This window comes from Manis pentadactyla, chromosome 15, assembly GCF_030020395.1.
Source record: "Manis pentadactyla isolate mManPen7 chromosome 15, mManPen7.hap1, whole genome shotgun sequence".
Lineage (NCBI taxonomy): Eukaryota > Metazoa > Chordata > Mammalia > Pholidota > Manidae > Manis > Manis pentadactyla.
In genome coordinates this window covers 16,113,037-16,138,441 of record NC_080033.1, presented here as the reverse complement: position 1 = coordinate 16,138,441, position 25,405 = coordinate 16,113,037, and the positions used below count along the sequence as shown (strand labels likewise).

The 25,405-nt window shown below is 38.7% G+C and overlaps 1 protein-coding gene across 8 annotated transcripts in view; it reads right to left on the bottom strand.

Moving 5' to 3' along the window:
- The window catches only part of ZNF567 (zinc finger protein 567), a 30,826-nt gene extending 6,552 nt beyond the window's left edge, over positions 1 to 24,274 (bottom strand). The window contains exons 1-7 of one of the 8 annotated variants that reach the window (XM_036885716.2): positions 23,818 to 24,274; positions 15,061 to 16,458; positions 13,634 to 13,735; positions 13,406 to 13,479; positions 11,203 to 11,273; positions 7,312 to 7,453; positions 6,957 to 7,043 (exon numbers count right to left, since the gene is read on the bottom strand). In XM_036885716.2, the coding sequence (XP_036741611.1) occupies positions 6,957 to 7,043; positions 7,312 to 7,453; positions 11,203 to 11,211 (238 nt within the window). In that variant the 5' untranslated portion in view covers positions 11,212 to 11,273; positions 13,406 to 13,479; positions 13,634 to 13,735; positions 15,061 to 16,458; positions 23,818 to 24,274. The other 7 variants (XM_057493461.1, XM_057493460.1, XM_057493462.1 and 4 more) reach the window with 7 other exon arrangements.
- Between the last annotated feature and the right edge of the window lie 1,131 nt (positions 24,275 to 25,405).

The window sequence follows — 25,405 nt, the reverse complement described above, 5'->3', positions numbered from 1 at the left end:
AATAAATAAAATTGAGAAGAATAAAACAATAGCAAAAATCAATGAAACCAAGAGCTGGTTCTTCGAGAAAATAAACAAAATAGATAAGCCTCTAGCCAGACTTATTAAGAGGAAAAGAGAGTCAACACAAATCAACAGTATCAGAAATGAGAAAGGAAAAATCACAACAGATCCCGCAGAAATACAAAGAATTATTAGAGACTACTATGAAAACCTATATGCTAACAAGCTGGGAAACCTAGGAGAAATGGACAACTTCCTAGAAAAATACAACCTTCCAAGACTGACCCAAAAAGAAACAGAAAATCTAAACAGACCAATTACCAGCAACGAAATTGAAGCGGTAATCAAAAAACTACCAAAGAACAAAACCCCCGGGCCAGATGGATTTACCTCGGAATTTTATCAGACATACAGGGAAGACATAATACCCATTCTCCTTAAACTTTTCCAAGAAATAGAAGAGGAGGGGATACTCCCAAACTCATTCTATGAAGCTAACATCACCCTAATACCAAAACCAGGCAAAGACACCACGAAAAAAGAAAACTATAGACCAATATCCCTGATGAACATAGACGCAAAAATACTCAACAAAATTTTAGCAAACCGAATTCAAAAATACATCAAAACCATCGTACACCATGACCAAGTGGGATTCATCCCAGGGATGCAAGGATGGCACAACATTCGAAAGTCCATCAATATCATCCACCACATCAACAAAAAGAAAGACAAAAACCACATGATCATCTCCATAGATGCTGAAAAAGCATTTGACAAAGTTCAACATCCATTCATGATAAAAACTCTCAGCAAAATGGGAATAGAGGGCAAGTACCTCAACATAATAAAGGCCATCTATGATAAACCCACAGCCAACATTATATTGAATAGCGAGAAGCTGAAAGCATTTCCGCTGAGATCGGGAACTAGACAGGGATGCCCACTCTCCCCACTGTTATTTAACATTGTACTAGAGGTCCTAGCCACGGCAATCAGACAAAACAAAAAAATACAAGGAATCCAGATTGGCAAAGAAGAAGTCAAACTGTCACTATTTGCAGATGACATGATACTGTACATAAAAAACCCTAAAGACTCCACCCCAGAACTACTAGAACTGATATCGGAATACAGCAAAGTTGCAGGATACAAAATCAACACACAGAAATCTGTGGCTTTCCTATATACCAACAATGAACCAACAGAAAGAGAAATCAGGAAAACAACTCCATTCACAATTGCATCAAAAAAAATAAAATACCTAGGAATAAACCTAACCAAAGAAGTGAAAGACTTATATTCTGAAAACTACAAGTCACTCTTAAAAGAAATTAAAGGGGACACTAACAGATGGAAACGCATCCCATGCTCATGGCTAGGAAGAATTAATATCGTCAAAATGGCCATCCTGCCTCAAGCAATATACAGATTTGATGCAATCCCTATGAAACTACCAGCAACATTCTTCAATGAACTGGAACAAATAATTCAAAAATTCATATGGAACCACCAAAGACCCCGAATAGCCAAAGCAATCCTGAGAAAGAAGAATAAAGTAGGGGGGATCTCACTCCCCAACTTCAAGCTCTATTATAAAGCCATAGTAATCAAGACAATTTGGTACTGGCACAAGAACAGAGCCACAGACCAATGGAACAGACTAGAGAATCCAGACATTAACTCAGATATATATGGTCAATTAATATTTGATAAAGGAGCCATGGACATACAATGGCGAAATGACAGTCTCTTCAACAGATGGTGCTGGCAAAACTGGACAGCTACATGTAGGAGAATGAAACTGGACCATCGTCTAACCCCATATACAAAAGTAAACTCAAAATGGATCAAAGACCTGAATGTAAGTCATGAAACCATTAAACTCTTGGAAGAAAACATAGGCACAAACCTCTTAGACATAAACATGAGTGACCTCTTCTTGAACATATCTCCCCGGGCAAGGAAAACAACAGCAAAAATGAACAAGTGGGACTATATTAAGCTGAAAAGCTTCTGTACAGCAAAAGACACCATCAATAGAACAAAAAGAAACCCTACAGTATGGGAGAATATCTTTGAAAATGACACATCCGATAAAGGCTTGACGTCCAGAATATATAAAGAGCTCACACGCCTCAACAAACAAAAAACAAATAACACAATTAAAAAATGGGCAAAGGAACTGAACAGACGGTTCTCCAAAAAAGAAATACAGATGGCCAACAGACACATGAAAAGATGCTCCACATCGCTAATTATCAGAGAAATGCAAATTAAAACTACAATGAGGTATCACCTCACACCAGTAAGGATGGCTGCCATCCAAAAGACAAACAACAACAAATGTTGGCGAGGCTGTGGAGAAAGGGGAACCCTCCTACACTGCTGGTGGGAATGTAAACTTGTTCAACCATTGTGGAAAGCAGTATGGAGGTACATCAAAATGCTCAAAACAGACTTACCATTTGACCCAGGAATTGCACTCCTAGGAATTTACCCTAAGAATGCAGCAATCAAGTATGAGAAAGATCAGTGCACCCCTATGTTTATCGCAGCACTATTTACAATAGCCAAGAATTGGAAGCAACCTAAATGTCCATCGATAGATGAATGGATAAAGAAGATGTGGTACATATACACAATGGAATACTACTCAGCCATAAGAAAAGGGCAAATCCAACCATTTGCAGCAACATGGATGGAGCTGGAGGGTATTTTGCTCAGTGAAACAAGCCAAGCAGAGAAAGAGAAATACCAAATGATTTCACTCATCTGTGGAATATAAGAACAAAGGAAAAACTGAAGGAACAAAACAGCAGCAGAATCACAGAACTCAAGAATGGACTAACAGGTACCAAAGGGAAAGGGACTGGGGAGGATGGGTGGGTAGGGAGGGATAAGGGGGGGAGAAGTAGGGGGGTATTAAGATTAGCATCCATAGCGGGGTGGGAGAAAGGGGAGGGCTGTACAACACAGAGAAGACAAGTAGTGATTCTACAACAGGTTGCTACGCTGATGGACAGTGACTGTAAAGGAGTATATAGGGGGGACCTGGTATAGGGGAGAGCCTAGTAAACAAAGTATTCGTCATGTAAGTGTAGATTAATGAATAAAAAAAAAAAAAGTGCAGTTCCTATGTGGTGACCTCTAATGAGTTCTACACAATGATATAAAGGACATATAAAAGTGTAGGCAAAGGGTCTGTTTGTGTTTATACAGAGGATCAAAGCCTAATTTGGCTACCCCGAAAATGAACTAAGATACGATATGAAAGAGAACTTCCAACATCAGCACTCTCGGGAAGACTCATGCCAGAAGATGATCATCAAAAAACCCCAACAAAGATCCACGCACTGCTACAGCTGTAGATGCACTCATCCCACCAGCTCCTGGACTTGCCATGGGAATGAAGGAGATATCTAAGCTGGCCTGTGCATACAGTAAAACAACAAATTTGAATGGATCTATACTGTTGGAACTCAACCAAGAATTAGGAGAAGTGCAAATTGTAGCGCTCCGAAATCTTACAACTACAGACTATTTACTGTTAAAAGAACATATGGGATGTGAACAGTGCCCAGGAATGGGTTGTTGTAATTTGTCTGATTTTTCTCAAACTACTCAAATTCAGTTAGATAATAACCATCATATCATTGATAAGTTTTCACAAATGCCTAGGGTGCCTAACTGGTTTTCTTGGTTTCACTGGAGATGGCTGGTAATTACAGGTATGCTTTGGTTATGTAACTATACTCCTATTATGTTAATGTGTGTGCGCAATTTAAGTAGTAGCTTAAAATCTATACATGCTGAAGTTACTCTACAAGAAGATATGTCAAAGAAATAATCAATCTTCCCATGTTTTCTCCCGCCTGCTACTTCTATAGCTTTTCTTCTTTCTTCCTAATTACAACGAATTCTTAAATAGAATTCGTGCCTCATATCAAATTTACCGAGTATCATAACTCCTCCAAGTGGTAAAGATACCTCAAGACAAATGCTGGGCATAGAAGCCACAGGGCATAAATATGCAAAGAAATAAAAAGCTAACCATTTCAAACAATAAGGCTTCTCTCTCACTTACCAACTTTACATTTCCCTGTATGGCCCCGGAAGATGACTGGTTAGCCAGAGACGGGTAAGATTCCTCAAGGGAGGAACAACCTAAGACAGGCACAGTCGCAGGGGGGTCATCAGGTGAGAAATTGGGGATCAACAGAGGTGAGGCTTAGAACCTCACCCCCCCTGTTCTGAGAGAAATCTTCTGCATATGTGGATGTTTTATTGCCCTTGTCTAGCTTGGATTAACACATAGTCTACAGGCACACACCTGATCATCTACATTTGCTCTCTTACAACACTAAACTATGTTTTCTACCTTTATGTTGTATCTACCTACCACTTCAGCATTTTATTAAAAATAATAAAGAGAGAAATGTGGTATCCACATATAAATCAAGTATAAAAATCAAATGTGTATTCATATTTGAACTGACTGTTTATAGTTCATAATGCATGAGCAAAACCAAAAGTTTCTGTGATGACTGCCCTTGTACTGTTCACCATGTAACTTATTCACTATGTAAGAATTTGTTCTCCATGTAAGAACTTGTTCGTTATGCTTCAGAAGATTGGAGACTCACGAAAATTAGGCTTGGGGTGGATTAATGATTGTGCATTGAGCATTGACTCCCCTATACAGAATTTTATTGTTGTTAACAACCATTTGATCAATAAATATGAGAGATGCCCTAACAACAACAACCAAGAAAAAGTACACACTTCCAATTGTAAAATAAATAAGCAACCGGGATGTAATGTATAGCATAAGGAATATAGTCAAAATATTGTAACAACTTGGTATGGTGATAGCTGGTACTTAGAATTATCATGTATATAAATGTTGAATCACTGTGTTGTACACCTGAAACTAATGTAATGTAATACTGTGTGTCAACTACCCTTCAATAAAAAATAATTATCAAAAAAAAAAAAAAAACCATTTGCATATTTCCCCTCACTACTTTAAGCACTATTTCTTCATAACTTAAAAATAACTATGGTCTAGTAAAGTCATTTGAACAAATCTTTTTACAAGCTCACAGTGTTATAAATATCCTATGAAAAATACAGACTTTGAAAGTAATCCTTTCTAATAGAAAGAAATATTTTATTGGTTATCTCCCTTGAACTCTTCTGAGTTTACATTAACACTGTGTGTCATAGATAGTGTTTGGTAATATCCAACCATTTCAACCAGAATTTATAAAGCCATGGCCTAAGCAGGTACATCTGAAAGGAACTTACCAGTACATGCTTCTGAATGGAGGAAAAAGGTACTTCCCCTGTATAATTCCACAAAAAATTAATGAAATGACTACTGAATACCTAACATGATATATAGTACAGCAAAGAAGATTCAAACAGAAGATCTTATCTTTGAGGAAAAGAATCCTTAAGCATAAACCATGTATGTACAATCCAAGTACAAATTATAAAATCATATCCAACAGCCGTATATGATATAGTTAGTTAAGTAACATGGGAACTCAGTAAAAGAAAAAGGGGATATGATGTGAAGTAGTCAAGAAATAGTTCATGGAAAAGAAATATCAAGACTTTAAAGACAATAGTATAAAGAAGGGAGAACATAACCCAATGAAAAGTACAGACATGATAAATCCTACATGTGTGGAGAACATTTAGGAGACTGGATCAAGTGAAAATCAAGATTTTTCTGTAAGAGAAATAAAGTTGAAAAGACCAGATGGGGGCTTTTTTGGTAGCCCTTAAATAAGGAAACTTCAACCTCACATAATAATAAATAAGAAATAATTGGGAATAAGTGATTTAGCTTGTCAGGAAGGTAACAACATAAACTGAAAGAAATAGGACAAAAATTATAGCAGTCAAGATTGCAGTCAAGACATGAAATAAGACAGTTGTCATTTTATATGATGTTAGTGAGAAATGAAAACATGGAAGGATGTAAATATATTTCACAGGCTGATAAACAATACACATTGTGAGGAGATCCATAAGAGATGATGACAGAGACAGAAAAATCAAGCTGGTATCACATCAGGAACAAATAATTTAGAAATAGATAATGGGAAAAAAATTTAAGATGGGATTACTATAATTTAAAGACAGATCCTTTGAAGACAAATAAGAGAAATAATGAAATAAGAGAGTCCAATGCAACAATATACAGTAAAAAAGAATCTGTGTGACTATTACATGCCAGGCGTTGTTCCAGGCAATTTGGCTACAATATGAAGAAAACAAACCACACTTCCTTGGTAATCACTCTGGAAATAATCACTCAGAGAATGAAGATAAGAATGAGTTAGTGTTTTACCCAAACTAAGGGTTGATTTAAGGAATGATGATCAGCCATATAAAATGAATCACAAGTTTAGTGGAAGACAATGCAACTGTGGAATTATCAGTCTGGGCCAAGGCAAATGAGTTTTAAAATTAATAGTTAGGTTTGTGGTGAGAATGGGAACTTAAACTTAGCACAGAAAGCAAATCTGAGGTAAGAAAAAGAAAAAGAAATTGGAAAGCGACTGAGAAGAGAAACATTTACCAAGAAGTTTCTTTTTAAAGATAGATTTAAAAATGCCTAAAACAAATCTATATGATAGCAAGGAGATAAGAGACTGAGAATGTTAAAGACACAAAACAAGAAAAAAGATCTAAAAGATGGAGAGCTTATTTTAAATTCATTTTATTAAATTAAGAGTGTAACCTATTTTTGTTAACATCAAGCAAACCAAAAAACATATGGGAAGAGTGATTACTGAAAGTTCTAAGTTTTGAAGGCATGATAGGCTAGAATTCTTTAAAAAGTCTCCTAAAATATTTCAAAGGGGCTACCCACCCTGTGACCACATTAGAATTTATTTCCCACTAGATTTCATCTGGTTAAGTGTTAATAGACCCACCTAAGCAGGTATGACCTGCAAATGATGTCCATGGCTCTTCTCCTCGTTCCAACTTGAGGATCACATCAGGCTTCGTCATCTGACAGCCTGATTAAGGGAAGATTTGGATTAAGTTGCATAGGCTTCAATACATTAAAAAAATCAGTAAGGTGCATCTTCAGTACTGCCAATTAAGATACTTCTTTGTGTAACAGTAAACTTAACACCTTGCACTGGACAAGTAAAGATACAATCATTCTTTTTGCTAACCAAAAAGAATTCACCACTTCTTATCCCTGAAATTCATGATCACACATACTTCAGGCACTTTGAAAAGAAATGCATGCTATTGAAAGATTTAAAGAGTTTTTCTTACCCACAGCAATGAGGTGACAATAGTTTTCTAACATTACATCCATATATAGAGTCTTCTGAGCAGGATCCAGTTCCTGCCACTCCTCCGGAGTAAAGTCGACAGTCACATCTTTGAATGACACTGATCCCTGCATGGAGTGGAACTGGGATCAAAACAAGCTGATTAGATACTGGGGACTAGTTTTGATCCTGTTCCTTTGTTTTGGGAGAGTCAAAAGTTATATACAGATTTTTGACTGCATGGTGAGGAGGAGGGGGTCAGCACCCTGACAACCTTGTTGTTCAAGGGTCAACTGTACTGTCTGTAAGAGACTCACTATAAATATTAAAACAGGCAGATTAAAGTAGAAATAATGGAAAATATGTATACTATGTATGTAGTAAACATTAGAAAGCAAAAATGACTATAATAATATAAAAATAGATTTCAGCACAAAGAATACTATCAGGGATTAAGTGAGGTATTTCAAAATGATACAAGGGGTCAGTTCATGACAGAACATAACAATCTTTAATGCAAAAGCAACTAAAACAGAACTTCAAAATACATTAAGTAAATACTGATAGAACTGAAAAGGAAAAAAAGATAAACCCACAATTTTAAGTAAATATTTCAATTTTCCTCTCTCAGTTATTGCTATGACACACGTTAAGAATAATGAAGTCTTTACCTTCAAAGCCAATTTGGCCTGATTACTTAGAGAAAATCCACCTGATAACACCAGTATATACATTCTTTGCAAGTGCACATAGATTATTCATCAAATTAAACTATGATCTGTGATATAAAAATGTCTCCATAAATTTAAGATAGCGATCATACAGAGTATGTTCGCTGACTGCAACAGAATTAAACTAGAAGTTAATAACAGACAGTTATCTGGAAAAACCCCCAGTAATTGGAAATTAAACACACTTCTCCTAAACCACCAATGGGTCAAAAAAGAAATCATGAGGGAAATTAGAAAATATTTTTAACTGAAATGAAAATGAATACAAGTCAAAATTTGTTGAAGACTACTGGAATAGTGCTTAGAGGAAATTTATACTATTCAATGCTTCTACTAGAAAAAAAGAAATGAAACCAAAAGCTGACAATATGAAAAGATCAATGACATTGATAAACCTCTAGCCAACTGACCAAGGAACAAAGAGACACAAACTACCAATAACAGGAATGAAAGGGCGTTGCTACAGATTATACAAACATTAAAAGGATAAAAAGAGTATATACTGAACAATTTTATGCCAATAAATTTTTCAATTTAGATGAAATGGACAAATTCCTTGAACAATACAAACTATAAAATCTCACTGAAGAAAAATAAATTGATAACAGGATACACCAACTTCTATTAAGAACACTGATTGCTACTTAACACCTTCCCACAAATAAATCTCCAGGCTCAGAAGGCTTGCTTCCCTGGTGAATTCTAACAAACACTTAAGGAAGAAATAATACCAATTCTACACAAATTCTTTCAGAAAATAACAGTAGCAAATACTTCCTAATTCATTTTAGAAGACAGTGCTACCCTGATACCAATACTGGACAATGATATTACAAAGACAGACCAAATTCCTCATGAACCACAAGCAAAAAAATCCTTAAGAATATATTAGCAAATTTATCAAGTAATATATAAAATACAATATATCAGGACTAAGTGGGGTTTATCCTAGGGCTATGAAGTCAGATTAACACTTCAAAATCAATATAATTCATCATGTTAACTGAGAAAAGAAAAGCTGTATAATGTAGAAAAGCCAAAAGATGCAGGAAAATTTCTGACAAAATTCAAGACCCACTTGTGATAAAAATTATTAGTAAACTTGAACTTCTTTAACCTGATAAATCTGATAAAGAGCTTCTATGTAAAAGCTATGGCTAATATCATACTTAATAAGGAAAGACTGAATGCTTTTCCCCTAAGTCAGTAACAAGGCAAAAATGTCTGTTCTAACCCTATTCAACATTGTACTGAAGGTTTTAGACAGTGTAGTAAAGCAACACAGAAATAAAAGGAATACAGATTGGAAAGCAAAAAGGCAGACAGTTATTATTCACACATGACATGACTGTCTATATAGAAAACCCTAAAGAACCTACAAAAAATTACTAGAGCTAAGTTTAGAATGCAAGTCAGTATCAAAAACCATTTGCACTTTCATATAGTAGCAATAAACAATGGGAATTTGAAATAAAAAATAGCATTTACAACAGCATAAAGAAAGAAATAATGGGTTTAATATAAAACATTTGCAAGATTGGTTTACAACAAATATTATTGAAAAAATTTAAATATCTAAATAAAAGGGCATATAATCATGAACTGGAAAACTACATTATTGTTATTATTAATGATTACTAATCATGAATTTAAACTGTTAATGAACATTTTAACATTTTCCTCTACCATAATGGATTACCTTTACACATTCCTATAATGTGCTTTGCATCTGATGCTCTAAAAGGCATAAGGTAAGAGCTATTGTTTAATGTTATTGGTATAGTGTTTCTGTTTGGGATGGTGAAAACGTTCTGGAAATAGAGAGTGGTGCCAGACATACAATATTGTGAATGTACTTATGGCACTGAATTATACAATGAAAAATGGTTGAAACAGTAAAATTTTATGTTATATATATTTTACCACACATACACAAACACAAAGTTAAACAGAAAAGCATAAGAAACACAAGATCCATAAGTGAAGACTGGGGTGAGCACTTGGAGGATTAGAAAAGGAGCAAAGGTGTTAAATGGGAAGACAAATGACCATTATGAGAGAGGCAACCAATAGAAAGGAGATCAGTGGGGATTAAGGGAATATGGAATAAGGAATAAGATCCACCACTAAATGGTTGTGCAATGGAAGAGAGACATTTAACTCAAGTGAGCTGTATTAGCAGATGGGTAGGGGCTGGAGGCATAAGCAGACTGGAAAAAACAGAAACAAAAAAGATTAGGATGAGAAGGAGATAATGAGGTAAAATTTGGGCATGTGCCTGAAGTATCTGTGGAACATGCAAGTGATGGTGATATCTACCTGGAGGCTGGCTATGGTTTTGACATTCAGAACACAGGTTTAAGATTAAATTTTTTGAGCATCATTAGAAAGCAGTAGAACAGGAGACTGTAAAGAAAAGAGAACCAATACAGAATCTGGAGAACACCAGTATTTAAGAGGTATAAAGTAAATTTTCTGAAAGAAAGAACTAGGGGCAAACATTTTTGAAAGCAAGAGCAGAATACTTCAAGTTACACTCCTAACTCAGCATGGTGATCTAAGCATAGAACATTTACTTTCTCTGCATCCAAATATACAGTTAGAAGAAATTTTAAACTAGGAATAAATCTAAAATATCTTTAGCATACTGTAGGAATGTTATCAGTAGGCTGAAATTTTTAGGAAATTAGCAAAACTGAAGGCTCAGACAGGAGAAATAGAGGATTCTTAGTTCTTTGTACAATCTGCCAACCATAGCTGTATTTCCAAAGCCTCAAGACAGAACTTCTTGCCACTTACTAATAGCAACCTATCCATTTCTCCCTCTTGACTGCTTTTATCTATACAAGTTCATGCAGTACTATACTGTCATTTAATCTGAGGAAATGCATTCCTGTCCCAGCATTGCTTCTGGGAGAAGGCTGAGAAAAATGCTGAATGATACACTCACTTAATGTGTGAACACTGGTTAAAATTAGAGCACTTGTGGAAGGTAAAGGCTTATCTGGCCAGTATGAGAAGAAATAAAGACCACTTCCTTGAAGGGGAAGATAGGCAGAAAGATTTAGTACAAGAAGGCAAATGCTCAAATTGCCGTTAGAAAAAAAAGGAAAGGAAACAAAAAGACTATTTTAGAAAAGAGAGAGGTACAATCACCTTACCTGAGCCATGATTTTCAGATTGTAAGAGATGAGCAGTCTTCCTCCGGCTCTCTTTTGGGAAAGGGCAGTTCCTAAAAAGGCAAAGCCAGGATGAAAAAAAAACACATGACACCACACATGCGTTACAGCTCTTTTTTTTATTTTGGTATCATTAATCTACAATTACATGAGGAACATTATGTTTACTAGATTCTTCCCATCACCAAGTTCCCCCCACATACCCCACTGCAGTCACTGTCCCTCAGCGTAGTTAGATGCTGTAGAATCACTACTTATCTGTGTTGTACAGCCCTCTCCGTGCCCCCCCATTATGCATGCTAATCTTAGTGCCCCCTTTCTTACCCCCCCTTATCCCTCCCTTCCCACCCATTCTCCCCAGTCCCTTTCCCTTTGGTAACTGTTAGTCCATTCTTGGGTTCTGTGAGTCTGCTGCTGTTTTGCTCCTTCAGTTTTTTTCTTTGTTCTTATACTCCACAGATGAGTGAAATCATTTGATACTTGTCTTTCTCCGCCTGGCTTATTTCACTGAGCATAATACCCTCTAGCTCCATCCATGTTGTTGCAAATGGGAGGATTTGTTTACTTCTTATGGCTGAATAATATTCCATTGTGTATATGTCCCACATCTTCTTTATCCATTCATCTACTGATGGACACTTAGGTTGCTTCCATTTCTTGGCTATTGTAAATAGTGCTGCAATAACATAGGGGGCCTTACAGCTCTTTTATGACTTATGATTCAGTTAAAATTGCATCCATTTCCCTTGCTTAGGCCTTTGTCCATGCTGCCAATCGCAGATAAATTCAGTCGGGAGAATAGGTAGACAAACCTTATTTTATCTCAAAGCCAGAGATACAGGCTTTTGGGGCAACAAGTTTGATTCTCAGCCTGCTCCCCTCCTCTCTAACACATTTTCTCTCCTAGCAGTCTATTGTTATTAGCTACTTCCATGCTGCTTTCCCTCATCTATGAGACCACCTGTCACCCCATACCCTGACTACTACTTGTATAAACTTCTTGGTGTTGGCCTATCTAATAGATTTAAATTGTGGTTTCAGTTTTTTTTTTTTATTACAAGACAAGCTTCTGTTTGTAAGTTTAAAAAATATTTTTAGTTTCATCTGTAAATGGTCTCATAATTCTTTCCATTTTCTATTAGGTTAGTTCTGTTTTCTAGATTGATAGTAGATCTTTCCTAAAGGAAGGAAATTAATCCTGTATTTATTTATAATACTTTTTCATAGCTTCTCTTTTTTCCCCATGCAGAAATAAGTTAAAAAGATTATGGTCATCTGGTTTAGCACCACCAGGTATTCAACCTGTATATCTTCCACTCATCAAAACTGTCAATGTTATCCTATACTTTATTTCCTTTATATATTTGAGTAAATCTGGATTTTATACTTGGTCCCATCAATCTGTTCATTTAATTGACAGGATCACTCTGCAATTATTATAGTTTTAAAACATATTTTAGTACCAGGTAGGGCTACTTCCCCCTTCATTATTTTTCTCTTTCAGAATTTCTGGCTTGTTCATTTTCTCCTAAGAACTTCAGAAAGTTCAAAAATTTTATTGAAATTTTAATGGAACCACACAAAATGTTAGGAAGTTTTGGCCACTTTATCATTTGTCTTCCTGTCCTTAAGTACAAGTCTTAATTTTTAAGTCCCTTAAGAACATCTGTATTTTAAAAAATATATCATGCATTCCTTTGTATCTCATTTTTGATGGCCACTTGCCATTTTCCATAGTTTTCTAATACATATATGTAACACACGTGCATACACACATATATGAAGCCTACTGATTTGTTAATGTTTTTTCCAGCAAACCTTTTGAGTTTTCTAATTGTTGTCATTGTTCATTTTTAACAGGATGGTAACTTAGAAATATTTCTGTGTCAGTCTCAGCCAACATCCCAAAGAAACAAGTTTCTAAATGTCCCTTATTCTATAAGTCTTACAAAGCAGCTGATTGTAGGGTTTTGCTACTATTAATTTAACTCCCTCTTGAAGAGGATAAATTAGTTTTAGGACATAGCTTTCCAGATGTAGGAAAAGTGGTGCTTCTTCCTTTCGTATAATAAAGGGCACCTCAGACCCTGACGTCACTGGGAAGAAAATGGGTGAGTGAATTCTGGGAAAAAATGTACATTTCTAGTCTTTGGGAAGGCAAGTGTCTGAGGAGACTAATTCTCACCTGGGCTCTAGATGGGGAACCCATGGATGGAGCCTCTCTGGGTTGGCGTGGATCCTCCTGTTCAAGAGGACTGCCTGGAGAGACAAGATCCAACAGAGCACATGGGCCACTGCATGCCCAGAGGAAGCACAGGGGAGGGAGCTGGAGAAGTGGCTGTGCCCAGGAGAAGGGAAGTGTATCTATAAGTTCCCAGCAGTGGCTTCTGTCAGAAGGTAAGAGATTACTTACACTAAATTATAATGGAATCAGTCATATAGCCTCTTCTTGTCCCTGACTTGACTCCTCTTCCCTTCTCCAGTTCCCAATCCATTCCAGCTGGAGACTACCCACCTAGAGGGAGTAAAGAGGAGACAAAATAGAGGTTGAGGAATTAGAGAAGAAACTGATCATATGTTCTTCCTGTGGCAGTCTTCCAGCAGAAGGGAGAGATTTTGCTTTTAAAATAAGTCTGAAGTATTGATTTCTACAGTGAAGATTTTATTTAGCTAAATGACTATTATAAGATGAAACTGATCTTGTGTTTAAATGTTCAACAGGTTTTATTATCTTCAGAATGACTGAGGAAATTATTGTCCACGGGGCAATTCATCCAGCAGCAGGAAAAAAACAAAAAAAACCTCACCCAAATAGAAATTTTGAGAATGGCAGTTCTGGGAGGAAGTTTTTTTTTGTATGCTCCAAATGGTGGTCTACTCATTTCAATATATCATCATTAGTCAACATGGGGAAAGGATATTACCATCTGAAAATTATTTTAATTTTACCTCCTTCTCTCCACTTGAGAAATCTACTTTGCTTGTTTAATTGTCGGAGTGAAATTCTACAGACATATAAAATGGCCAGTATCCAGATAACCTAAACAAGACATACTTAACTAGTTATGCATCCAATTTTTCAAGCATTCTATCTACAATGAGCTATATTCACTGTGGACTGTGCATGTAAAATACTTCAGAAATTACATATGCACAGTTATATCCCCCACGACGCAATCCCAATCTTATAGGTAAACATGTCATACATAGTCTCACAGAGCCCATAACATATTTCTACACAAAACCCTTTGCTGTCGACTCTCCAAAGTAGCAAACGGTCTTAAACACAAATCGACTCGCACCTAATTTAAAAAATAGACCCACGCAGAGACTCATCACTTGCACAAACAATCGGTTTCACAACGTCACACGGAGTAACACATGGCCAACACACACACAAAGACAGGAACAAAAAGCTACACAAACTGAATGCCCGTGTCAGGCCTTGCTCCGAGAGCCGGGGTCCCGTCACGGAAACTGAAAACAGACAAAATTCCCGCTCTGCCTGAGCTCACACCCGCCCCGGGCGGGCTTCAGTTCCCTCCTCGGCCCTCTCCAGCCGGGACTCCCGGTTTCCCGCTGGACGCTCAAGGGCCGGGCTCCCTATACCCTTCTCGGCGGGTCCGGCCCTGGCTCCGGGTTCCTTCTTCTGCCTAGGTTCTCGCTTCCCTCCTCGCTCTCTCCAGGACCCGGACCCTCGCTCTCCCCGCCGGCCTGCAGGGCCCAGGATCCCTCTTCCATCCTCGCTTTTCCCAGCCCAGATTCCCGCTTCTTCCCTGGCACTCCCCCGGGGTCCCGCACCACCGGCCGGCTTGCGCCCGCAGGAGCCGCCAGCCTCACCTCGGACCCGCGGCCAGCCGTCTGCGCCTGCGTGCCCCAGGGCGGGCAGTTCTTCCCAAGTGTCTCCGCGATTCTGTCTTCGCGGCCGCGGCCGCGGTCTCCGCGCCTCCTCGGCATCCGGGCCTTTCCAACCTTGAACTACATTTCCCACAGACCCCGGCAGCTTTTGAAGAAAACTTCGGTCTGTGGTTCATCTCTGGTTCCCGTCCTCAGTTCTCAGTCGTCGCGCTCCGAGAGGTCCCGGAGGCCGAGCGGAGCGGGCGCTCACGGTGAGGAAGCCCCGAGCCCCCACGGCGCCGACAAGGCGTGTGCACCCGGAGCTCAGGCCCGCGTGTGCGTGTTTAAGGGTGCGAGCGACTTTGGCCGTGAGGAGGCGGGCTGTGTGTGGGGTGATGGGGTCGTGACGGGGGCGTGATTATGTGTGTCGCCGCTCCGGTGCGGGACCTTTTGGGTGACCGTGGTCAGCCCAGATAGGGCGTAAATGACACCGGGTTTTAAGACCGCCCACGTAAGACAGAGCTGTTGTTTCCTAGTGTGATGGAAGAGGCTTTTAATTCTGTGACCGGGTAGGAGTTTGGCTGTGTTACGGGGTAAAGCTTCATTTCTTCAGTTCTGGGTTTAACGTCAGGACTGAGGGGTTTGTTGAAGAAATCTCCCGAAGAGTTTATCTGTGCCCGAAAGACTACAATGCCCGTGTTAACCAGGGTCGCCCTGCCCTGGAGCGTGGCCTGAGCTGCCTTCCTCAGGCCACCCCCGCCTCCAGAGCCCAGCCTCATGCTTAACACAGAGCGGGTATCAGTGGAGTGAGTGTTGCCCGCTTAGAGGCCAATTTTAGGTTCTGTTCTTTCTTAGGATATGTATTCCTGGGTTCCCTGCCTCCTCTTTTCTCCTGCTTGATAGCTATGGACTTCAGCTGCAGAGAAATGGTCACCAAAGGAGAGTCAGATATTTGAATGGTAGGATAAAGGTTACATGCAAGCAAAAAAAAGCACAGGTCTGTTTTTGGAATGAATTTAAGAGTTGAAAGTGCCTCTTAGGCAGAGTTCTAGAAAGACAAGGTGAGAGCCTAGGAACAGGATTCTTTCCTCAGAGGCTGTCCCTTAGAAACTGAGGTCAAGTTCCATGTTTCAGAACCATATCATTCCCAGAGCTGTCTCCCCAAGAAACTTGCTGTGAATTGAAAATTTCAGCCCTGGATATCAGTGACCCTAGGCGTTCTCTTTGATACTAAGAAAAGTTAGCAGTACGCTAATCTCCCTTTACTTCCATCTGAGTGAGCGTGTGGTAGATGATGGGAGCTTGAGTGGTGAAGAATTCTTCCAGTTTAGCCAGTCTATGCTCCAACAAAGGTCTGGTGTCTCATGATCCTTTGCAGTGCAGTTCTCTGAGAGAAGAGCCCTGAGGAGAGGAAAACATTACTGAGCATATCTGAAAATTAAGCTCAAAATCAAGGATTTTGTTGTTCTCTTTGGTTTTGTTTTTTCAGAAAAGGGAGTATTTGCTATCCTTCTCCTGGAATAGTTAGGTTACTATCAGGCAGAGCTTGTGATGTATTTTGACTAACAGAATATGGTGGAAGTGACACCGTGAGACTTCCAAGGCAAAACCTTAGGAGGTCTGCAGCTTTTGCTTTTCCCCTCATGCTACAGTGAGACCACCATGTATTGAAGCCTAAGATTGCTTGCTTGAAGACAAAAGGTCACTTGGAGACAGAAGCCCAACTGACAGCAACAACTGCCAGATATTTCAGTGATACCATCTTAGACCATCCAGCCCCCACCAACCCACCCTGCTTTCTGCTGTCACATGAGTGGGATCAGTAGAACTACTCTGGCAAGCCAAGCCCAAAATGCCAACCCCTAGAGTAATGAGCTAATTGATGTTTTTTTATTTTGAGTCACAGACTTTTGGGGTGGTTACATAGTAACAGATAACTGAAACAGCTGTTTAACTTTCTAGACTTTTTTCTATCACTCTATATTGATATAACTGTATTGGTCAACCTGTCTGTAAAGTGATTTCTCTACTGATACTGTATCTTGAAAATACTCCATATCCTGAATTATTTTCTACAATTTTGCATATGTCTATCTTAGTATTCTATTACATAGATATTTTGTAATTTTTTTAACCAACAACTTTTCCTTGTTGTCCAGCTCCCATGTCTTCACCAACTTTACATTCCCTTCCAGGATCTCTTCGGGACACGGGTTCCTATCGTTTCAGGGGTATGGAGACTCAGGAATGTGGCGTTGACTTCTAAGTGGAATATAGATGACTTACCACACTCAGGGGAATTTGTTCAAGGGCATGTTATAGGACCTACAGACCTTTATTTAACCAACTGGGTCTGCTTGATTACAATATCTCTATTTTCCATTTCAAAATCTGCATTCTGGAGCCATTTACTTTCTTCATTGTGACTCATTAGGGAATGTGATTCTTTAGGGTGCTTAGGTAATTTTTCTGAAGGGTTGGTTTCAGATTCCTGGAAGTAGAAATGGGCATCTCTGCTTTTCTGCGTGATGTTCAAGGAAGCGGTTTGAATTTTTGTATTGCCACATAATACCTAAGATGCATTTTTTTTCTCCTCTGTGCAGGGTTTATTATTAATTAACTGATTTCCAAGGCAGATATTATTTTTCTTTTTGCAGCATTGGCTGGTGGCAAAAAGAGATCTGAACCTAGATAAGTGAAAGTGAACCAGTAAGAGGAATCCATTGGGTATAAAATATTAGGATGCAAGATTTAGGACCTTTAAGGTAATATCTGAGTTATTCATCTGAAAGTCTTCATGTCTATGAAGAAAGTTCAGTCCTCATAAGCTACAATTCAAACCACTGCATTACACTCCATGTATCATACATGTAACTCCTTACATTATTTCTTCTGCTCTCAGAGGGAGAGATTTGCTGTATTATTATTATTTTTTCTGACTGCAGATTAGTAGACTATTCAGAAATGTAGAGAATACAAAAAGCTTAAAGTAAAGCTCATCTAGGAGCTTCTTTGGACATTTTATTCCAAATTATTTCACCTGTTTCTCTGAAAATTAACACATAGATATAGACATATAGGATTTTTTTCATTCAAAATAGAATCATACTGCAATACTGTTTTGTAATCTACCTTCATCTAACAATATATAGTGAACAGCTTTTAATGTCATCAAATTACAAACTGTGCCATAATTTTTTGACTACATTTTTTTGACTAATTAACCATTTCCCTATTGTAGGACATTTAAGTTCTTTCCAGCTTTTCCCCATTATAATAGCGTTTTACTGCCTACTTCTTTTTGCGCACATGTGTAATTATATTTTTTTGGACAGAATCTTATATATTTGGACAAATATTTTAAATATGAGGCTTTCATAGTTAAAATCTGCTTCTATATCTTTATCAGTTGCTCTGCTTAATTTTATACTATACTTTGAGAGCATCTATTCTACTAATATAGGGTATAATCAGTCTTGTAAATCTACCAATCTAAAAGAAGTTGTGTGTGTTTTTAAATGAATCGCCCATGCTCAGGTAATCCAAACCTACCAAACAAGGTTCCACTCAATGCAATAAAATCTGGGCTTCTGATGCAAAAACCAGAATTGAAAGAAAAGTGGTTTTACAGTTAGAGAAATGTGGATTCAAAACATAGATCTGCCATTTATTGAGCATGTGTGATTTCTTTCATTTTTAATAAGACTTTTGTACAATGTAGAACACAGGTCTTAAAATCATAGTTCTGTGATTTATTATACATTTGATAAGAATACAAACCTCCATTTGATAAACTCTTAACATCCCAAAAGGCGCCCTCATATCTCTTTCTAATTAGTATACTTCAAAGTTAACCTTTTTAAAAAAATTATCTCTATCACAATAGATTAGTTTTGTCTGTTTGAACTTTATATAAATAGAATCATACAGTATGATAACTTTGTGTCTGGCCTCTTACTCAACATTGTATTATCAGAGTCATCCATGTTGTTGCATGTAGCAGTAGTTTGTAATTTAACATTGTGGTATGTATTACATTGCCTCAATGTACCATAATTTATCCATTCTCCCATTGATGGGATATTTGGCTTATTTCCAGTTATTGGCTGTAATGAGTAAACCTGCTATGAACATTCTTGTACCAGTCTTGTAGTGTACATATGAAATAAGTTCTGTTTGTGTTATATACCCAAACAGAATTGCTAGGTTAGAAAGCACACATATATTTAGCTTTAATAAATATTCAAAATAACATTTGAAAATGGTTGTTTCATTTAAACTCCCACCTACCATGTAAGTTTTTTCCACTCAGCATAATTTGAGAATAACATGAGAAGTCTAGTTGCTCCACATCATTGGCATTATTAGTGTCAGTTTTTAAAATTTCAGTCATTTTACTGGGTACATCTAGACTTAGTTTGCATTCCCCTTGTCACTAAGGATCCTGCAAACATTGATTCATTTGGAGAGTGGAATAATTCCATTATCCACAGAGCTAGGAAAGAACAAAATTGAAATATATGAAGTTTCACAATAAAAAGTAAGTACATAGCTTACTATACAACTCAGCAACTGCACTCTAGGCCATTTATCCGAGAGAAATAAAAACTTAGATTGCACAAACACCTGCACATGAATGTTCATAGCAGGTTTATTTGTAAAAACCAAAAACTAGAAATAGCTCAAATGTCCTTCAACAGGTAAATGGTTAAACTAGGGCACATCTTATACCATAGAGAAACACTGGCAAAAAAAGGGAATGAACCATTGAGACACAAATGTGGATGGATCTCAAGGGAATTATGCTGAGTGGAAAAAAGTCAAGCTCATAAAGTTACAAATTGTATGATTCCATTAATATAACATTCTTAAAATGACAAAACTATAGAGATGGAGAACAGATTATAGAGGTTGCCAGGGAATGGGGAGTGGAGAGGAGGTGGCTGTAAAAGGGTAACACAATGGACTACACTGATGGACAGTGACTGTAATGGGGTATGTGGGGGGGACTTAATAATAAGGGGAGTCTAGTAACCATAATGTTCAAGTAATTGTAGATTAATGATATCAAAAAAAAAAGGGGGTAACACAGTGGATCCCTGTGATAAAATTGTTCTGAATCATGGTGGTGGTGGTGGTCATATGACTCAACATGTGATAAAACTGCATATAGCTAAATATATACAGAGAGACACACACAAATGGGTGTATATAAAACTGACAAAATGTGAATAAGCTCTGTGGATTGTATCAATATCCTGGGCACAATATTGTACTAGAGTTGTATAAGAAGTTACCATTGAGAGAAACTGGGTCAAGGTTATGCAGGAACTCATTTCTTACAATGGCATACAAATCTACAATGACCTCAAAATAAAAAAGATAAAATATAAGCACATAGCTGGGACAAGTGGTTTTGCATTGGAAATAAATAAAATTATTTCCATACCTCACATCATACCACAACGGTGAACTCCAAATAGAGCCAGGATGTAAAATGAAACCGTATAGGTCCTAGATAATCTCAGTGTAAGAAAGAGCTTACTATGACTCAGAAAACAGATGTAATAAAATATAGAAAATTTTGAAATATTTAAAGATTTGACTACATTAAAAGTCATAAAATTAAAAGACAACTTACAAGTTATAATATATTTGGAAAATGTATCATAGATAGCTAATATTCCTATTTTAGTTTGCTAGGGCTGCCATAACAAAATACCACAGACTGGGTGGTTTAAACAACAAACTAATTTTCTCACTCTTCTGGAGTTGGAAGTCCAAGATCCAGATATTGGCAGGTTTGGTTTCTCTTGAGGTCTTTTCTCCTTGTCTTGCTGCCTTTTCATTGTGTCCTCATATGTCTTGGTGTGTCTCTCGGTCTGTCTTAATTTTCTTTCCTTATAAGGACACTAGTTAGATTGGATTAGGCTCTACTCTAATAGGCTCATTTTTAAAAAAAATAATTGCCTCATTTTAACATGATTACCTCTTTAAGGCCCAATCTCCAAATACAGTCACAATTTAAGGTAGGACTGGGTATTAGGAGTTCAATGAATGAATCTGGAGTGGGGAGAGAGGGACATAATTGTCCACAAAATTTCCTAATATTAAAAAAACTTCATTTCACAGTATATACAAATATTGTCATTGTATTGTATGCCTGAAACTAATGTCTATTAGAACTCAATAAAAAAAAAACAGCTTTTCAAATTGAGGGAGAAACCAAAAAGCTTGACAGAAAAAATGAATAAGAGAAAGGAACAACCCACAGAAATATGTAAAAGTGACCCTTAAATGTATGAAAAGAGAAGTTCAAATTAAAATAACTGGAACCACTTTTTACCAATCAGAATGGCAAAAATTAAAAAGTTTAACAACATGTTCTTTTAGTGAGACAGGGTGTAATGGCTGACTGGTGACTCAAGAAAAGGTACATCAGCAGCCTAAACTCTGGAACTTGTGAATGTTATTTTATTTGGAAAAAGAGTCTGTAGATATAATTAAGGATCTTGAGATAAGTTTTTCCTGGATTGTCTGGGTGGACGCTAAATACAATGACAAGTGCCCTTGTAAGAGTGAGGCAGAGAGATTGGACAGAGGAGGAGGCATGTGACCATGGAGGCAGAAATTGGAGTACTGGGGCCATAGGTCAAGGAATACCTACAGCTACCAGAAGCTGGAAGATGTGGAGAATGGATTCTCCCCTAGAGTTTCTAGGAGGAGTCTGGCCTTGCTGACGCCTTCATTTTGGACTTTTGGCTTCAGAATTGTGAGAGAATAACTATCTATTGTTCAAGCTGTGTAGGGATATGTTTCAGGGTAAGTGTTGGGAATGACCACCTGCATCTTTCAAGTGCTTGATGGTGGCACTAATCTCTGCAATACCTCCAGGAATGCAGTACTTCTTTTGGTTTATTATTTGTCTAGGTAGAGGCAGTTTTATTAGCTTCCACTTGTCCTTTCCCACTGAAATGGCCCTCACTCAGCAAGTCAGAAAACCAGTGTGGGGATTCTGACAGTTGCCGAGTATGCCTATTCCAATTATCCATTCCAGAACTGGGGAAAAAGCCACAGGATGGTTTTAGGCCCCCCACCCCCACCCGGGGGCCCACTGTGAGGTGGATCTGAGCTGAAACTCCATTGAGGCCCTACTCTGACTAGTAGAACATAATGATGTTTTGGGTTTCCTAGATTTAGCAGCAGCTCAGAGCAAGTGTGCAGTAATTCTTGAAAGGTCTTATTATTTCCTTATTATATACAGTCACCCTGGTAAAGTATGTAGCTTCCTTGGGGAAGGCTTGGGGAAAAAAATTAACATATATTTTTGGCAATGTAGCTGGGTCTTTCATTCAGGGGATTCTAGGTCTGTGCACTTGGTCAAGTCTGGGAACTGACTGAGGGGCTATGGCTTTTTATTCAAGTTAGGCTTTTGTTCACTTGACTCAGAACTCTTCTGCTTAAACAGATAGAGCAAGAATTTAATAGACTTCTCTCTATTTCACTTCCACCAAAGAATACCAACCATACTCCTGCTACCCTAAAACAGTGATTAAAAATTTTTTGTGGTCATTTTGCATTCTTCATCACAATAAATTATTTCATTTTTTAAAGGTCATGTTTTATAGTCTTCGATTAAAATTTTTTCCCCTTAAAAATTTAATTTTCAAGTAAAATATGCTTCAGGAAGCTTAAACATTATTTTTTAGAGGTAAGTAAGGTAAAGTTGAGAGTAGATAATCGCATCATATTCAGTCTTACATACCTCATAATATTGCAGTGTTTCATAGTTACTACATTCAGATCACAACCACACACAACTGTCTTCCATCCAGATTTTAACTTGTATGTTACATTAAGACACAAAAACACATTTACCAAATCTCTCATATCATACTTCCAATTATACACTCAATCATGCTCAGTCAAAACTCACATCAATCTCAAAGTCACATTACAATCACCTGCCCTTACACTGTTATACAAGTCATGCAGAGACTTGCATACAGTCGTCACAAACCACTTTCATGTAATTCTTATATTTCACTTAGTGCCGTCTCCCAGTGACAGTCTCAAGTGAAATCCATCTTACACATGAGACCAAGAATCAGAAACACAACCACTTGTTCTTATAGATCTATTTCCTCACGTCAAATTTAAGAGATGGAGTTTCTGACCCTTCAGCAAGGTTAAAATCTTAATCGTACATTTGTCACTTCTGGCAGACAATCTGTACTAGCTTCCACTCTTCTCAGTCAATGCTGGTGTCTCATGCACATTTATACACATAATGTCACCTCACACTTCTCCCACGTGCACATGTAAAGGACCAGGAGCAGCTCGCCCCGCCGCAGGGATCTGTGATTCATGGACCCAGACCGAGGTCCCTCCTGGTCGCAACAACCAGCTCCCTGCCTTCTGGGGAAATTCACCTGCGGACTCCGCCACGGCCAAACCCTCGCGCTAACAGTTTACAGGCTCACTGACGGCACAGCGGCGCCGCTCGCACGCACTGTCAATCACAGGGTCTCCGCCGCCCCCCACGCGCCCACCGCATTGCACTGTGCCGCCAAACCACCACGGCGTGTGGCCGAGCTCACCCCGTGAGTCAAACGGTATACAGTATATCGACTGTCACAAACGGTCTGCAAACCGCGGCACACGATTTCCTCACACGTGGTGTTACATACACCCTCTCCCTCTCGATTAGACTCATTCTCGAACAAGCGCACGTTCGGATTCAGAAAATACACCTCGTACCTCAATCTCACAGGTTGGGTCCTTCTGCACCCGACAACAATTCTCTTAAGACACGGCACGGGCGCATCCACGTTGAGGGGGTAAGGACAGCCACAGTGCCAGGCCTGAAATCCTCTTTCGGAGGAATCAGAGGTCCCGAATTCAGACCCCAAACCCGGGTCTGACTTGGAAATCGGAGGTTGTGGCCGTCACGCTAAGCCCGAGTGAAAGTGTGCAGGTGCATCCCATAGCCTGGCGGCCGATTTATCTTGTTCACATCCCCGGCTCTCCCCTGTCGGACTACGTTTCCCAGAAGACACAGCAGCCCAAAGCCACTTCCGGTAGGGGCGTCGGCGGAGCGGTTTGCAGCAGGAGCCGGTGAGGTCTTCACGGGGACGGGTCGAGTAGGCAGGGCTAGGCGTGCGGCCTCGCCTGGAATCCGAATCAGAACGTGGACCGGAACCCTTCCTGAAGATGCTGAAGGTAAGGTTTCCTGGACCCACAGGGCCGAAAGAGGAGTGTCCGGAGTTTTAGGCCTCTAAGAGGCGGGAGCAGCCCTGGGGAAGGTCGGCGGGGTTGTTTCGGAAAGTAGTTTGTCTCCAGACTAAGTGAATTTGGCTGTTTGCTGTGACAGAGACTGGGTACGTGGTCGAGCTTTTGTGACAGGGTAATTGAATGCGTGACTGTGTGAATGGAGTTTGTGTGTGATTGTGACCACGGTTGCGGGTGGCTGTTTGTGTAAGCCCGTACGCTTACATAAAAGAAAGGCACATTCACGCAAACCGTTACACCCAGGCTCAGTCAGTCGGGCAGTTAGGGAGACATTCTAGTACTCACCTGGAGATTCATACACACAACACGAAGTCAGAATCACATAATTCACCTCACGTTTATCATTACACAACCTCAGACAAAGCCACATAGTAAAGTAAAAAAAAAACTCCAAAAGACAGAAACTACCCTATGCCCCCTTACTCCTCATCCCTAGCAGTTATGAAGAGTTCACACACATCACCAAGAATCATAGAAACATAGTCACCATAGTCACAGACGTCTACTCCACAATCGCACTCAAGAATGCACAAAGTATGGGGTATGTGGTGCGGACTTGACGATGGGGGGAGTCTAGTAACCATAATGTTCATGTAATTGCAGATTAATGATACCAAAATAAATTAAATAAATAAATGAAAGAAACACTTCCCCTCTCCTGCTCTTGCAGTGAAATTCCTTCTCCTTTCTAAAGACAACAAAAATGTTAAAACATAAACTAGACACATACACACACACACAATCCAAAAAATAACTGGAGGCAGAGCCAAATGGTATATGTGAAGCTTTGGGTAATTTTTAGATGGGTGTGTGGTGTAGACATTGAATGCTGCAATAAAGAATATGATTTGAGTTATTTATAAAGGAGGATTGATTAAGATGTGTGTTTGAGACACTTGGGAATGGTGCATACTTTTATTTCCCCACTGAATTTGGTAGAACTCAGGGTTGATAATAAATCATGTAATTGAAGAAAAAAAATGCGCAAAGTGTGAGCTACAGGAGAGTCCTGGTCTCATTATTCTCTACCTCAGTACTTCTGCCATTCCCCTAGAGT